The 16,849-nt window shown below is 38.8% G+C and overlaps 1 protein-coding gene across 2 annotated transcripts in view; it reads right to left on the reverse strand.

The window, feature by feature from the left end:
• reln (reelin) overlaps positions 1–16,849 on the reverse strand; it is a 203,848-nt gene that overhangs the window by 14,790 nt on the left and 172,209 nt on the right. For both annotated transcript variants that reach the window (XM_049473397.1, XM_049473396.1), the window contains exons 47-63: positions 15,968–16,108; positions 15,058–15,235; positions 13,332–13,525; positions 12,956–13,203; positions 11,807–11,961; positions 11,484–11,698; positions 9,915–10,092; positions 9,127–9,302; positions 8,875–8,981; positions 8,498–8,740; positions 7,166–7,341; positions 6,999–7,072; positions 6,736–6,897; positions 6,426–6,583; positions 5,887–6,106; positions 3,292–3,489; positions 2,640–2,738 (exon numbers count right to left, since the gene is read on the reverse strand). In XM_049473397.1, the coding sequence (XP_049329354.1) occupies positions 2,640–2,738; positions 3,292–3,489; positions 5,887–6,106; positions 6,426–6,583; positions 6,736–6,897; positions 6,999–7,072; positions 7,166–7,341; positions 8,498–8,740; positions 8,875–8,981; positions 9,127–9,302; positions 9,915–10,092; positions 11,484–11,698; positions 11,807–11,961; positions 12,956–13,203; positions 13,332–13,525; positions 15,058–15,235; positions 15,968–16,108 (2,922 nt within the window). The remainder of the gene's footprint in view (positions 1–2,639; positions 2,739–3,291; positions 3,490–5,886; positions 6,107–6,425; positions 6,584–6,735; positions 6,898–6,998; positions 7,073–7,165; positions 7,342–8,497; positions 8,741–8,874; positions 8,982–9,126; positions 9,303–9,914; positions 10,093–11,483; positions 11,699–11,806; positions 11,962–12,955; positions 13,204–13,331; positions 13,526–15,057; positions 15,236–15,967; positions 16,109–16,849) is intronic.

The following is a 16,849-nucleotide window of genomic DNA, read 5'->3' on the forward strand; positions in this document are numbered from 1 at the left end:
GGGGAAATCACGCAAGCCACTTTTACCTGAAGCTCCTTTCCTGCCTGTGAAAAGGAGACAGTGTTAAATCAGAGATTGTTAGTGGTGAAGGTGCATTATTCCCAGCCTGAACCGTCGGAGGAAAAGCAGTAGCAGGATTTGTGGAACGTTTAGAAGATATTATGCACTGTAAATAGAGGGATAGTGGAAGGGAAGAGGGAGAGGAAGGTGTTCATCATTTGAGGTTTATCATTGAACATCTGCCAATTTTTGCTTCTGCGAGATTCTTCCTCTCTTTAAATGCTGTTTTTATGTTATGACGTAATTGTTTTGTTGCCCCGTCCCGTTCTTTGAGATGCCATTAAGTTCTAAATTAGTTCACACTTTTCAGCAAATATTGTAAAATGTCTCACCTTCAATATATTATATTTGTTCTATGTTTTATTATAAATACAATATGGGTCTATTTGTAATTCACTGTATTGTGATATTTTTTTTAAATAATGTTTTATATAATTAAAGTTTTTATTTATTTTAAATTTACACAGTGTAAGTGTGATATTTTTGTAATTGGGGTTGTATATACAGCTGTGGGGAAAAAAAGAGACCACTTAAAAACGATGAATTTCTTTGATTTACCAAATTAAAAACCTCTGGAATATAACTGCTTGAATTTCTGCACCAGGAGTAAAGCAGCATAAAGTTATCCAAAAGCAGTGTGTAAGACTGGTGGAGGAGAACATGATGCCAAAATACATGAAAACTGTGATAAAAAAAAAAAGGGTTATCCACCAAATATTGATTATTTCTGAACTCTTAAAACTTTATAAATATGAACTTCTTGTTTTCTTTACATTATTTGAGGTCTGAAAGCTCTGCATCTTTTTTGTTATTTCAGTCATTTCTCATTTTCTGTAAATAAATGCTCTAAATGAGAATATTTCTATTTGTAATTTGGGAGAAATGTTGTCTGTAGTTTATAGAATAAAACAACAATGTTCATTTTACTCAAACATAAACCTATAAATAGCAAAATCAGAGAAACTGATTCAGAAACTGAAGTGATCTCTTAACTTTTTTTCAGAGCTTTAGCTTACAATATGTGTTTTCCTTTATATATATTTTGTATTAACGTTTTGATGGCATGTATTTTTATGTTTTATAAACTTCTTCAGGACTTCTTCATGACTGAAATGGTATTTTATAATCATAATATATACATACATAAAATAAGTTACCAATATGATAATTATTCACATTCATATAAAAATGAATAAATAATTACAATCTGGTGTGCTTAACGTATGAATTTTACCAGTCAGGCTGTAGGAAGCTACTCCACTGAAGTACAGAGTTATACAGGAGGTTCAGTTTAGTTCTCCTGCACCGAGGCTGTAGGTGCTGTAGGTCAGAGGTCAGTATATCGGACTGTAGCCTGCGCATTTACAGTGTTAAAACAAGCTATGTGGGATGAACCGCTAGCTGATTTTCACCCCGGGTTCCCAGAACTCTCAGGGTTCCTCAGCTAAGCACTGTGGCTAGCACTGCGGCTAACTGTGCTTCTGAAAATATTGAAAATCTAAGCTTACTGTAAATAAATAGAAGAGCTTTACTCACCCACATGAACAGTTTTCAGGAGAGAAATCTGTGTAAATTAACAACATGGCAACATCCTTGTTCCTGACTAGTGTCGCTTAAAATGCACCTTAATAATCTGCTGTGCATTATTTATCAAAATACACCAGAAAATAGCCGTTTATTGATGAAGACTAATTAACTATTATTCACAGTCAGATACTAAAATACTAAAATACAAACAAAATATTTAAGCATTTTATATGAATGCATTATAAGAAACATAATATGCCAGGTATGTAAATGATTATAAAATGATAAAATGAAAATATGGAAAAAAATATATATATATATATATATATTCACAAAGAAATGTTATGGCTTTTTGTTAAAATTATAACTTTTAAAAACGATATTCAGTATGCTACAGCAAAAAACCTTTTACAACATTAATATCTGCCAACCGGTCATAGTTTAAACCATTAGGCTAAATGATGGAAGGGCTGGAATGAAATGATCACAGAGTATGTATCAGGAACTGAAAGATGTAAAAGAAGCACTGTCAACTGATCACTGTGTGTCAATAATACATTTTAATGTATAGAGCCTTTTTAAAATTCTCAAAGATGCTTCTTCAATAGCAGCTTTAATAGCAGCTTTCAGTAGAAAGACTCAGTGGGTCTTTGGAACATTGAAACAGAGAGCTGATAAAACCAGCGCAGATCTTTCAGTAGGTAGTCAGAGCGGTCAGATGACCAGAGCTTGGTGTTTCCAGGTATAAACAGGTCATACTAGTGCAGCACAGCTTAGCCTGTTCATTTCTATATCTCCACTCACAGAGGGAAGACACTGGTGCCCCTCACTGGTTTCTTGGTCTGCTTGGTTCGGGGCCTTTTTTCTGTATGTCATTACCTTCATCCACTGGTAAAAACACAGCATAACACACATGCTATAGCTTTTACAACCATGTTAGAAAGCCTGTAAACACAGCATCTCAGGAATAATAGAGTCTTGTGGAGTCTCGACCCAACAAGTCATGCTGACCCTTGTTTGTGTATACGGCTGTAAAACACGATGATACTCACAGTACAACCTCCACGTGGTCCAGAGCCCACTGGTCGTGTCCTGTCCCACCGTGACGTGGCTGCCACCATCGCAACTGCACACCTTTCACACGTGCTTCCCTATGATATAAAATAATAAAACATATAGATCAGAGATCAAAATACTGCGCAGTTTTTATGTTATTCGGATTCTGCAACTGTCGCAGTTTCCTAAAATCAATCCTGTTTTAGTTCCAATTCTGTACTGTAAGCCTGATTGCAGTATGATGTGTAGCTCCGCCCATATGTTTCAATGATACAACAGCCCATCTCATCTTTCTATTTTCAGTATCTCCAGTTTCACTCAAATTACCTGAAATTCGTAGTAAGAGGGTGGGCTTATACTGAGGAATCAATTAACCTTTATTTTAACTCAGGAGTACATTGAGGGTGACCCTCATTTTCAATGCAGCCGAGCATTTACAGTATAAAAGGGATTTAAAAAAGGGAAAAAATAATAATGGTAAAAGTAAATGATAAAATTTTAAGAATTATAAAAATTACAAAGTGATTGAATGCCTTTACTGGTCCAGACAGGTCTGAAGGACCTTTCTGTTCATTCCATGCAGTAGATAAGTTGTAGGTGTAAGATTGTTTACACGCTGTATGAGTGCAGGCCAGCGTTGTGACTTACAGTGGTATGTTGTAGGAAACTCGCTGGGCCTTGATGAAATCTTTGGGCTGATGCTGAGCAATAACATGCCAGCTAACTCCATTGTTGACACTGTACTGGAGAAGCACAGCCCGGTCCACAGTGTCAACCTGGTCCAAAGCTGTGTTACAACTGTCTGTCTGAAACACACTGCCGATCTGCAGCACAAACATGATCTTACTATATATAAAAGAGAGAGAGAGAGAGAGAGAGAGAGAAAGAGAGACCCATTAGAAACTTTGTATATTGTATAACATTGTTATAATTTGTGCCTGAATTCTAAGTGACCAGGGGCCCTATTTTATTGATCTATAGTGCACCGGTCAATAGCGGATGGCGCTAGAAATATGCCTTGTACAGCTTAAAACGCGCAAAAGGCATGAATTAATAAGTGTAATAAATAAACCAATCAGTGTGCCAGTTGTCATTCCCTTTAAGAGTCAGGTGAGCTCTGACGCTGTGTGTTCAGCTCATTTAAGGGAACAGTAATGATATATATATATATATTATTTTTTACTGTTAAGTTAAATGTTAAGGTTTGCGTTCCGCAGTGTATCTGTGTTAGGGTTGCAACGGTATGAGATTTTCACGGTATGATAACCGTCTCAGAAAATACCGCGGTATCACGGTTATCACGGTATCACAGTTTGTTACATATATTATTAAACTGACCCTTAAAGAAATGACAACAAAGGTTTTTTGTTCAATTAACTATTTATTGTAGAAACCTGGAACAATAATATAGATAATGTCTCCTTAAAAAAAAATAAGCTGTACACCATTAGGTGAAGGAAACCAGGTTTTTCCACTACTCTTAAGGGCATTAAGGGTGTATATAATTATATATATATATATATATAAATATAAATATATATATATATATATATATATATACACACACATACACACACGTTACACACGTCACATGTCCTCTAAGAAGTAAAGATCCTGTATTTAAAATATTCAGTACAATTATTTAAGTTTAAATTATTTAATATCTGATAAACTGAGCCTGGGTCAGTGTCTGATCAACAACTGTTGTAAACGTCCGTTTTACTGCCGAGTTGGTATATAAGCAGATACTGCAGAAAGAGGGGATTTATTTCTGACATGATCCTCACAATAGAGATTTCTATTTTAAGGCTTTCACAGCGAGTCTGGTTTTAACATATGAAAAACAGGCTCGTCAGAATTTGAAAATTAACGCATGTAAATGAATGGCGTCTTTCACATCCAGTCCGGCCAGGACCTTTACACGGACACGTGAATCCATCGTAGCACGCACTTCACGCCTGTACCTGCGTGCCCAAATTTCAGATAACTCAGCGCTTTTGGGTTGTGCACGACTACAAAGAGGTTTTATTTATGTTCAGATTAAAATTATAAACTAAACACATACTTTGCGCTGCACTGCGGGGTGGTGTTCTTGGAGATGGGAGAACAGGTTTGACGGATGTCCACCTTTAGCTGTGACTTTACGGCCACATTGATTACAATTCGGATACCCATCCTCGGGTGCGTTCGGCGGGTCTCTGAAATAGTCCCACACTGCTGATTTTAGTTTAGCCTTTTTTTAGGCGGACGGAGATTTGATAGTCTGATGCACTTTCTGCTGTTCTCACCGCTGTGTGCTGGAGGGCTGAGTAGCTGAAGCGGAGCAGAGTTGCGCATGCGCGGGTGAGTTTCTCCGCTGGCTTGCCTTTTACCGTTAATAAGCAAACACACACGGTATGATAACCGTGCATTTTAATACCATGGTATACCGTGAAACCGGTTACCGCTGCAACCCTAATCTGTGTGTGTGTGTGTGTGTGTGTGTAACGAGTGTGGGTGTACTGATGATTGCCTGTTGTCTAGGTCAGTGTTTCTCAACCAGGGTGCCGCGGCACCCTGGGGTGCCGTCTGGCTTCATCGGGGGTGCCGTCAAAATATTGCGCCTCACGTGCATATTTCCTTTCCAGAGTCAGCTCGTGTCGGGGTGTGTCCCAATTCACAGGCAGCATACTCTGAAGGATGCGACCCACAGAGGCGGTGTATTACTGCGCAGCTGTGACGCAATCTGTCTTCGAATACAGCCTCTGAAGGATGCAGCCCCTAAATTGGGACACACTGTAAAGTTTTTGTCCCCCCACGCGATGCACGCGCTATTTTATTTCATATTCCGCCAGCAACACCCCTCGTTCTCACCTGAAGTACTGCAACCCCCCCCCCCCCGTCCGTAAACTGGGGTGCCGTGACATCTCGCATATATTTAAAGGGTGCCGTGATAGAAAAAAGGTTGAGAAACGCTGGTCTAGGTTCATTTCAGTCAGTGAAGAGCCTGTGTTTTCTACCATCAAAATAGAAACACGCCAGAAATTTACCTGAACACACCTCACTTCCAGACCACCACACCCATCAGTGTAGATTTATTCCTAAACTCTGACGCTAATTTAATGACGTGGGTGCAAGGCGTAAAAAAATTGATTGTTGATGAGCTGTAAGATAGCAATGAGCATCACGACGTGCCTTGCTCAGGGTGTACGACAGAGCACCATCATTTTTATTATTCATCTAGAGCTTCATACAGTGCTGTACCTGGCCCTGGTGAGGTCCAGAGGTTTTGTGATGGCCTGCCTCATCTTGCAACCACTGAAATAAAGAGAATCCCCATGAGCGTGTGGGGAGAGCTGGCCACAGCCACTGCTGACCTCTCCACCCTGAATTACACTCCAGCTCTCTTCAGACACAGAGCCTGACTCAAAGTTGTCCTTTATAGATGTGGGAAGGTCACTGCTGGACAATGAGCAATCATCACCTGTAAAAAAAAAGAAAGAAAGACAGTATATTCAGTCACTATGTCACCTACAACAACTACCACCTGCCATCCAGTTTCAATACAAGATTTTAAGTTTTTATTTAAAATTCAATCATTTATTTTCTGCCAAAGAAATTATGACTAGATTTTTGGGACTTCATATTTATTGAAGTTCTAAAAAGATGCTAAAGAATCATTAAATTTGACTTTTGAAATGGTCCAAGAACCCTGTTAAAGACATCTTTTGCAAGAAGAATTATGGTGTGAGGATTTTATGGCTGCTTTTCTAAAACTCAAACTGCAAAATGCAGGTGCCCACCTTGGTGCCCTTCATCACAAATGCAGACCGCTCCACTGGCACAGTACCCGTGCCCACTGCAAAGACCCGGACAAGCTTCACCAATGTACACATGATCAACTCCCCAGCCATGCAGCTCACCAGCACCTTCCTTCTGAATCCAGCGGAACTGCGTGGCACTGCCAGAAAATATATACCCAACAATGTACACTAAAACTCCAAAAACTACACAACATATAAGACATTAAAAGTTCTCGTAAAATGTTCTAATGGGCACAATAAAAAGAAAGACAACTCATACTGTTTAACAGATTATCCATGTATTTCTTACCCTGAGGAGACATAGTCAGGCAACTGCACAGTAACTCTGGTCCATACCGAGCTGTTGACTGGGCTGTAGATGGTGGACTCATGGAACTGGAAAGGGGAACAGCCCACATTGTTCACTGAGGAGGGGAGGCATGCGGACTGTACCAACTGCCACGAGTCTGACCTGTAAGGTAAAGATAGTAAGAGAAAAAATCATTTCATTTACAGTCCCATCTAGAGTTCATCTGACTAATAACAATTCCTAAATGTCTATTTCTGACCCACCTGGCATCTTTTCTGTACTGTAGAAGTACTGAATGATGATCTTCACAACTGTCTGCTTCACAACCCACCACAATCTGTTGAAAAAAGTTATAATGTGATTATTTATAGAATTGCTCCTAGCTATAATGCTATAAGAGCACAGTATATATTACTAAACTAGTCCAGACCTTGAACTGTAAGATGTATCCAGGCTGGACTATAAGCTCCCTGGTGGCCAGGATGTTGTGGGTGCCATCCTGGTTTTTGTTGGGCCAGTAAAGATGGAAAGAGGGATTACCACAAAAACCAGCCGTTCGAACAGCATTCGGATAGAAACTCCAACTTTCTTCATGAGATGTTCCTTCTAAGAGAGAGATAGCAATGAGAAAAGAAAAAGATTTGTAAAAATAAGAAAATAATGAAAAAGCTAATCAGCAAATAATCATCTCAAGTAAAATGTATTTGCGGACCATTCTTTTACTTTTATTGCACTGTGTATCTGATCTGTGTACTGACAATAAAATCCTCTTGACTGGACTTGACTTGTACTGTCACATACAGTGGCGTGAAAAAGTATTTGCCCCCCTACAGATTTTTTTTGGCTTTTTAAATGATAATTAAAAAACAAATACATTCAAAGATGAACTTGTTGGTGTGCTTTGGGTCATTGTCCTGCTGCAGAACCCAAGTACTCCTGAGCTTGAGGTCATGAACAGATGGAGGATATTCTCCTTCAGGATTTTCTGATAAACAGCAGAATTCCTGCTTCCATCTATTACAGCAAGTTATCCAGCAGCTCCATATCATCATCATCACACTACCACCACCATGTTTTACATTCAGTATGATGATCTTTTTCTTAATTATGTGTTAATTTTATGCCAGATGTAATGGGACACACACCTTTCAAAAAGTTCCACTTTTGTCTCGTCAGAATATTTACCCAAAGTTCTGGGGATCATCAAGATGTTGGTTGGTAAATGTGAGACGGGTCGTTGTGTACTTGTCTGGTCGGCCGGCCACTCCTGGGAAGGTTCTCCAATGTTTCATGTTTCTCATCTGTTTTTGCATTCCTTCAGATCGGGCTATAATGTGTTCATGTTTCAGAGTGGTTCTATTTCAGTGATTTATTGATTCTACAGGTCTGTCAGTATTCAGGCCTGGTTGTGGTTAGTAGTGAAATCTATTTAAATGTTCCAAAATGTGTGATTAATCACAGTTAATTTATAGGCGGGCAAACACTTTATCACACAGGTTTGGATAGTTTATTTTTCCTTAATAAATTATACATTTAAAAAGTGCTTCTTAAATATTTACTCAGGTTATATTTGTCTAATATTGAAGTTTGTTTGATAATCTAAAAAAGGGAAAGTATGACAAAAATGCAAAAAACAAATAAACCTGTAAGGGGGCAAATACTATTTAATGCCACTGTAGCTGCTTTAATTCACCTTTAGTCATGACACAAAAAGACCAACATGTCCTTCCTAAAACTCTATACAGAAACAAATGTTAAATACCATCATCAAACGTGTCCAGCAGAGTGCTGGGGTTGATGTCAGAGCCTCCAACCAGGATGTTATCTAAAGCCCACTGAGCACGCTCAGGATCTGGGGTAGCCAGACCAGAGGACACAGTAAACGGCTGCCACCAGCGCAGCCGCGTCGCGTTGGTGAGCGCTCCCTCCGGCAGGACAATGTAGTCCCTCCTCACTGACACGTACTTCATATAGTCCATCTCATGAAGCAGCGTCCATGACACACCTTTCAGAGAGACACAGAGAGCACGAGCACTTCAACACTGTTCTTTACTAAAATAACCTTAATAAATACAGAAAAAATATTTAAAAATAACAACAGACCAGCAGAACTCCCACTGAAAGGTCAAATGAACAAACCTCCATCTGTGGAATAATCCAGCAATACACCCTCTTTTCTGCAAGTTGGGCGATGGCACAGACTCATATTGTTCTCACTCCCAATCCTGGCCCAGTATTCCACAAACCTATGACACACAATAAAAACAAAACTTACATTTTTAAATGTTTGACTGTAAATGAAAAGTCAACAAAAAAAATGCGTATTAATTAATGAACCTGAATCTTCTAAAGGACTGTGTATTCTAGTAAGGGAGTGAATTAATCACTGACTTGGCTCCACGCAGATCCAGGTCAGCAGTGACGGCCTGTCTGGCATCAGCTCCATTAAAGTACAGCGCTCTCCCCTCCACCAGAACTCCACAGTCAGTGCAGGGGTGACCCCCCTCCAAAACCTGCCACTGAGACCCGTGGTCCTCCTGCCAGTCAAACCGCTCCTTCAGGGAGGCCTGCAGGAAAAGGAGAATGGGGAAAAGAGGTCCAGCATGTTCACATGTGTGTGATGTGATTTAGAGAAATTGTTGATATAGCTTTATACTAGTGCATCTTAAAAAAAAAAAAATTATATCATTGAACAGTTGCTTTATTTCAGTAATTCAGTTAAAAATATGAAACTTGTATAATATTATATAGATGTATTAAACACAGAGTGATCTATTTTAAGCTTTATTTCTTTTCTTGTTGATGATTATGGCTTACAGCCAATGAAAACCCAAAAATCAGTGTTTCAGAAAATTAGAATAGTATATAAAGACCAATTGGTCATTTTGGCAGTGTGTGCAGTCTGCAAAATCCTGCTGGAAAATGAAATCCACATCTCCATAAAAGTTGTCAGCAGAGGGAACATGAATAGCGGTAAGATTTTCCAGTAAATCAGAAAGTAATCAGGGGAAAATAGGATTCTGTCTCTATGACAGGTGATGTAAAATATATAGATCACAATGTCTAAAGGTGAAGATAATGCTTGTGTTCTGAATGTGTTCTGGTAGAACGTTGAGTATCAACAGGTTTTTATCAGTGTGTATGTAAAAGTGAACACAGTGAACACGTGTGTGTTTAACCTTCAGGGTGGAGCTGGAAAAACAGTTGGATCCTGAAAATCCTGGGTCACACAGGCATCGCTGATCCAGACAGTCACCATGGCCTCTGCAGAGGTTCTGACAGGCAGGCCCTATGTAGAAGTTCTCTACGGCCCACTGAGTGTCGGAGTGCTGCTGGTAGAACCTGAACCGTACTGATCTGTGAGGAACCAAACAGCAGACCTATCCATTACCAACATTCAAATATCTGTGTAAATACTGACTTACTTCCAAAACTGATTTTTATCTCCAACAACAATTAACATTCCAAAAAATGCAGTAAACATAACAATATTATATCCATATTTGTTGTGATGACTCTTTGCCTGTACAAAAGCATACATTTAAAAGAAGACAGACGCACAGCTTTTTGGGGCACTCTATAGCTTTAAATATTTTAAAAAAGACTTCTTCTTTTTTAAGATTTAGGATTTTATCTTAGCTTTCTATATGTGAGACCCTAAATCCAGCTGCACGATGCACAGTTGATGTTTGTTGGTGTGTCTTTGGTGTCGTGAGTGCACAAAATCACAGCTTGTGCAGCATATAACGCACAAAAAGCATAATCTAATTCTTAATTATGGGTGTGTTTTGGGTGAAATGTGAAATAAACCAATCAGTGTCTTTACTACCTGTAAGTCAGGTTGATATCTTAACAGCGCAGCACCTCTGAGCGTCTCAGCAGAGGAAACTGACCTGCTCGTTCATGTAACGCCCTGTCATGTTAGTGTGTGTTGAGCTGATAGAGTGAGTGTTTCAGATGCAGCAGTGCTGCTGGAGGTTTTAAACACTGTGTTTAATCTCTCACTGTCCTCCACTTTATTACACACTACTACCTACAGCTGAAACACCCTATAGATAAAATAAAGTCAGAAACAGAATATCTGAATCTGTTTCTGCACAATTTACAGTGTTTATTTTAGATCTTCATCAGTGAAAACAGGACTCCGCCCACAGGAAACTGGAGTCCAACTGTCACACAGAGGTGTTTAAAAACTCAGTTCCATTTAACCTGTATGCACCAGGGCTTGTTTAGATGTCCTTTTGTAGAGTTTGTTGTGAGGATGGAGGAAAAGTATTCTTCAGATGTCTCTTCCATGAATTTCATTTGGTGCTCATCCGTGATCTTGCAGATCTTTAGAATTGGCTCCAGACGACTATAAATGTAAATTTGACAAATCCCGAGCAGAACTTTACTGAGCTCCTTGTGATCTATGTGTGTTGGACAATAAAATGTGTGCTTTCAAATAAATACTTTTTTGTAGGCTTCTGTGGGCCAATCATGATTACACAAGTCATGCAGCACCACTGAATTAATAAAAACTGGGTGTATCTAGATGTTTAATCCAATATGTATCATTTAAACCTGTGTTGATTTCAGAATCTGCCCCATAATCTTATTTATTGTTCTTAGTTTTGAGATAGACTGTACTGCACCATAAACCTTCCAATAATATAACTGTTCAATAGTATAAGCAGAAAGCTGTGGGATCCATGATCTAAAGTACTCCTGTAATGTGCAGAACGTGAGTTTGATCCACAGGCACTCACGTATCAGCGAGACTGTCAGGCAGAGGGTACACCGCTCTCTTCCACTCCTTTGAAGGGAAGAACACAGAGGGCTGAGAGACCTGCCCTCCACAGCGAGGGTCCGCTGGCAGACACTGAGGCATCAGGTACTTCCAGGAGACGCCAAAGTCCACTGAGTACTGCACATGAACCTGACGCTCCGCATTTCTCTCTGGTACATCACAACCAACGGAGATCTGCACACACACACACACACACACTTCAGTGCAGGAAAACACTTTTTACCTGTAAAATCTAGAGAGTACATTAGCTATAGGAGCTGGTGATAAAAGCAGCACCCTGACCTTAAACTGCATGACCCAACCTCGGTCAGGGATGATGTCATGCGTGATGGCGTATACCTCTCGGCCATCCAGACTGCCACACACCATTACCCCGTCCGGCGAATTGCAGAACCGCTGCACGGAGCAGTCCTCAGAGAACAACCAGTGCTCACTCACTACGGCACAGTGAAGCACAGATATCAGTATTTGTTCAAATAATAAAATACATGGAATACACCAAAATATACGGTAAGACCTTTCACACAATTCCACATTGATCAAAACTTTAACTAATCTCTGCCTGTATACTTCACGGTATATCTGATCTCGATATAGTTTATAACAAACAAACAATCATCCTGGATTAGTAACAGGTTTATTTAATTTAGTCATGACTGTAATTTACTGTATTCACGTTTCTCTGGTCGCAAAAAACAAACTGAAAGGCAACGGCAAAGATCTGTGAAGAAGCGCGCACCCTCCCCTCAGAAAGAATACAGTTTTCTTTAATGGAAACCTTTCACTGTGTTTGTTCCTCATATTGCATTTCAGTAGCATATTTAAAGTGATCATATAAACACCTAATCATTACTGACACTATTACTGATGCTAATAGATAAAAGAGTGATACATCAGCAAAAGCTTTTTTTTTAGCTTTGCAGTATCCTTACCTATTTGAACTTGTGGAGTGTTTATAATGTCGTGTATGGGGTACAGGTGCAGTGAGGGTGCAGAAGAATGGAGGCTCTGCAGGACGGTATCAGAAACCCAGGCTTCCCGGCTCTCTCCTTTCCTGCGCATTACTAGTCATATTTATACAGGTCCAGGCCAGGGGCCACTGCATGGAAGATCCATTTTCCCTACCAAATATGAATCTATACCTTGTACCTGAACAGTATCTAAGAGCAACATAGAGGCCCTGTTATAGCGTCCCATAGTTAGAGACCATCCTCTGCTCAGTGAAGCTGACAAAGTTGCTTAGGTATGTTATGTATGTTAATGCATCTTATGTATATGTATATGTTATGTATGTGTATGTATATGTATCTTATGAATATGTATACTGTATGTTAATGTATATATATATATGTATTTATATATGTATGGGTATGTATATGTATATGTACTGTATGTATGTATGTGACGTGTACAGAATTAAACATCAAGTACCTGAGCTGCTCTCCTCCTCCTCAGTCACTATACGACCAGTGGGCGTTCCATCGGCTGGAGCTCTCTCGTGATTGGGTAATGCAACACCTCCGAAAGTGTCTGAGATCTGAGTGTGTGTGTCTGAGCCGGAGATGAGCACGTTGTCCAGCGCCCAGTCTCCCCGGTCCAGTCCATCGTGCTGTGGCTGCCACCAGCGTACCCGCACTCCCACCGCCTGAGCAGCAGGGGGCACTAGCACATTCACAAACCTGCGGAAAACAACGACACATCCTTAATCTTTATGATATTTAATAGCTCTTGATATTTGCTTGCCAGTGTTGTGCAGATTATGAATCATCATGGCCGTTTTGTTTGAGTGATATTTGCATATCTGTACCCTGGTTTGCTGTACTGGTCATAGAATATCTCCGTCAGTAAACTCCAGCTGATGCCTCCGTTCAGGCTGTATTCCAGCAGGACGCCCTGGTTCCGGTTGATAGGCGGGACCATGCAGCCGTACATGAAGTAGAACTGTATGAACTCAGCGCTGGTCAAGTTCAAATCCACTGTTACCAGCTGACGAGTACAGCTCTGACCAAAAGAAAAAACAGTTTATTACTTAATACATGTACCTATAGGGCAGATCCGCTAATCTTCTGCAATGCTACATCGTTTATTTAGTTATTCTATGGTTTCAACTATGTTTTTTGCATTTTCTTGTAAAAACACTATAAAATAGACAATAGACATTTTAACCACTTAATTTCAATAACCAAGCCTGAGAGTAAATGCACACAACTGATGCAAAGGCATAGGAGCAGGTTTGAGACTGAGGGGGACACATTTGTTAAAATGTCAAAAATCATAGTTAAAAAACTAAAGACATTTTTTCTGTACTTCTGTTTATTATTAGTTAAATCCAACCAAAAGTGACTTTACAACTTTAACATGTTATTAGAAGAAAAAAAAATGTGTGCAATGACAATTATATACATATGACAAAAATTGATTAGTTATCACCTAATACTCAAAATAATATAACTGATTTGGTTATTATTATTATTATTATTATTATTATTATTATTATTATTATTATTATTATGTATTGGCATCTGTTGTATATTTACATTTTCTCTACTCTTTTTTAAAACTCAGTAGTGTTGGGTCCTGTGTTTTTTAATATTGTCTACTGAGAGCACTTCTGATGATGGTGTCCTTTTAGTAAAAATGTAACTTTACATTATATAAAGATTTTTGGCAGCAGTAAATATAAACGTTAGATGACCCAAACCCCCCCAGTCTGTTAGCAGAAGAATTATCCAGAAGCTGTTTTTACTACAGTATAATGTTATTGTAGTGATTTATTGCTCTCATCACTGACCTTGTGTGTGAAGCCGGTGTTGTGCTGAATTCAGCACCCCCGCCAGGAAAAGCCCCCCCACGTCTTCTTGGCTTTAATTTTACTTAGAAAATGGAAATACCCAAGATACTTTTCTAAGCTATGATGATAAGGAAAAAGAAACGTCACCTGCAGCCTCTCCCGAGAGGGGGTGCTTTTTCATGGCGGGGTGCAGATTTCGGAGTGCTTTTAAAAAGTTTACTTTAAAACAATTTCTGCTGTATAAAGTTTGGGGGGGACAAAAAAAATCCTAAGCCAATGACTGATGACTAGGAGTAGACTATCACAGATTAGAACACTATTGTCCACTAAAATAAAACTTACTTTCTCAAAACATGAAAAGACATGAAGGGGAGGTTTACATTCTGCTAGTCACATGCTGACTATGAAGATGTGCCTGAATGTACATCTGAATGTCTTAACCCTTTAACTACAAAACTCATCAACACTTTTATTAAATGAGGTCCTAATTACATGTGCAGTTTACATGCAACCAGCATCTCATTTATTAAATTTGACCCAAAGCCTTGTTTTCTACTTTACAAACCCTTACTTCTATTGTATATGGATATATTCAAAATTTACGAGAAAAATAAGACAATTGGGATTAATTGGGATTTAATACTGAAACATCCAATAAAAAAAAGATAGATAGATAGATACTTTATTGATCCCAGAGGTTACACATTTTACAAATATATAAAAGAAATGCATGTGAACGCACCCCACTGAAGTGCAGGGCAGCTCCTGAAGCTACAGCCCCACACACACTGCTCAGCTTTCCTCCGGTCAGGAGGTGCCAGTGGCTGAGTGAGGGCGCTCGGCTGAAACTGTCCTTCAGTTGGAAGGGAAGAGACAGCAGGGGTTCGCTGCAGTACTCACCTCCCCACTCCGGATCACACCTGAACAGCAGGTCCAGAGAAAACTCACGTAAAACACTAAAACAGCAACACGTTTAACTGTGACGGGGATCTCCTGTCTTTAAGCCGTTTAAACAGAATACAATATGTTCTATAACAGGACGCCGTCTAATATAATTTAATAATATAATATAATATAGTATACTACCACAGTAACACACACACACGGTCGGAACAGTGTTTATATTATATAAGCGTATATACATTTATATTATTTACAGTGGCATGAAATGTGCCCCCTACATTTTTCTTTTGAACTTCTTCAAGATATTCTTCAAGAGATCTTTTATCTGCTTCATGTTGTCAGAAAGGTTCTATTTAAGTGATTTCTTGATTCTACAGGACTGGCAGTAATCAGGGCTGGTTTTGATTAGTAGTGAAATTGAACTCAGATTTCCAAAAAGTGTTCATTTATGAGGTAAACACTTTTTCACACAGGGCTGGATTAGTTTGGATAGTTTTTCTTTTCTCTTAATAAATGAAATCGTTATTTAAAAGTGCTTTTTATATTTATTACAGGTTATCTTTGTTTGATATTAAAGTTTGTTTAATAATTAGAAAATTGTGAGTATGACAAAAATGCTAAAATAAAATAAATCAGTAAGGGGCAAATACTTTTTCACACCACTGTATAAGAGCCAATAAGAAAACAGTCATTACATGTAACAGCTTTCAGCATATATTATATTGTATCAGGGAAATGCAGTTACTCACACACAGGAACTCTGCTTGCATCGACCATGGCCAGAGCACATTTCAGGACAGCCATCTCCAATATACAGGTTGTCCAGGGCCCAGGTTTGCTGCTTGTCGAATGGAGCCTGCTGGAACCACCTGAACCTTGTAGCTGAGGACCTGATTGGGCAGTTTAATGAAAAAAATAACTGCCTATAATACACTACCACATTTACTGTGTGACAGAAAACTGTGGCTCATGATCTGTGTCACTATCTCTAAGCATGTAACTACTGCACACTGACTTCACCTTTATTTTACTGAACTAATAAACTAAATAAATAAACTAATAAATAATATCACAATGCAATCACTGTTAGAGCACCTCTCTTAAAGCAGCAGTGCACTGTTACCAGCAAAAACGAAAAATCTGGAATCTCTGGAAAAAAAATAAGTGACCACTTAAAAATGATGGGTTTCTTTGATTTTACTAAATTTAAACCTCTGAAATATAATCAAGAGGAAGATGGATGATCACAAACCATCAAACCACCAAACTGAACTGCTTGAATTTTTGCACCAGGAGTAAAGCAGCATAAAGTTATCCAAAAGCAGTGTGTAAGACTGGTGGAGGAGAACATGATGACAAGATGCATGAAAAAAACTGTGATTAAAAACCAACCAGGGTTATTCCACCAAATATTGATTATTTCTGAACTCTTAAAACTTTATGAATATGAACTTGTTTTCTTTGCATTATTTGAGGTCTGGAAGCTCTGCATCTTTTTTGTTATTTCAGCCATTTCTCATTTTCTGTAAGTAAATGCTCTAAATGACATTAATTTAATTTATTTGTAATTTGGGAGAAATGTTGTCTGTAGTTTATAGAATAAAACAACAATGTTCATTTTACTCAAACAT

Source organism: Astyanax mexicanus, unplaced genomic scaffold (genome assembly GCF_023375975.1).
Source record: "Astyanax mexicanus isolate ESR-SI-001 unplaced genomic scaffold, AstMex3_surface scaffold_37, whole genome shotgun sequence".
Lineage (NCBI taxonomy): Eukaryota > Metazoa > Chordata > Actinopteri > Characiformes > Acestrorhamphidae > Astyanax > Astyanax mexicanus.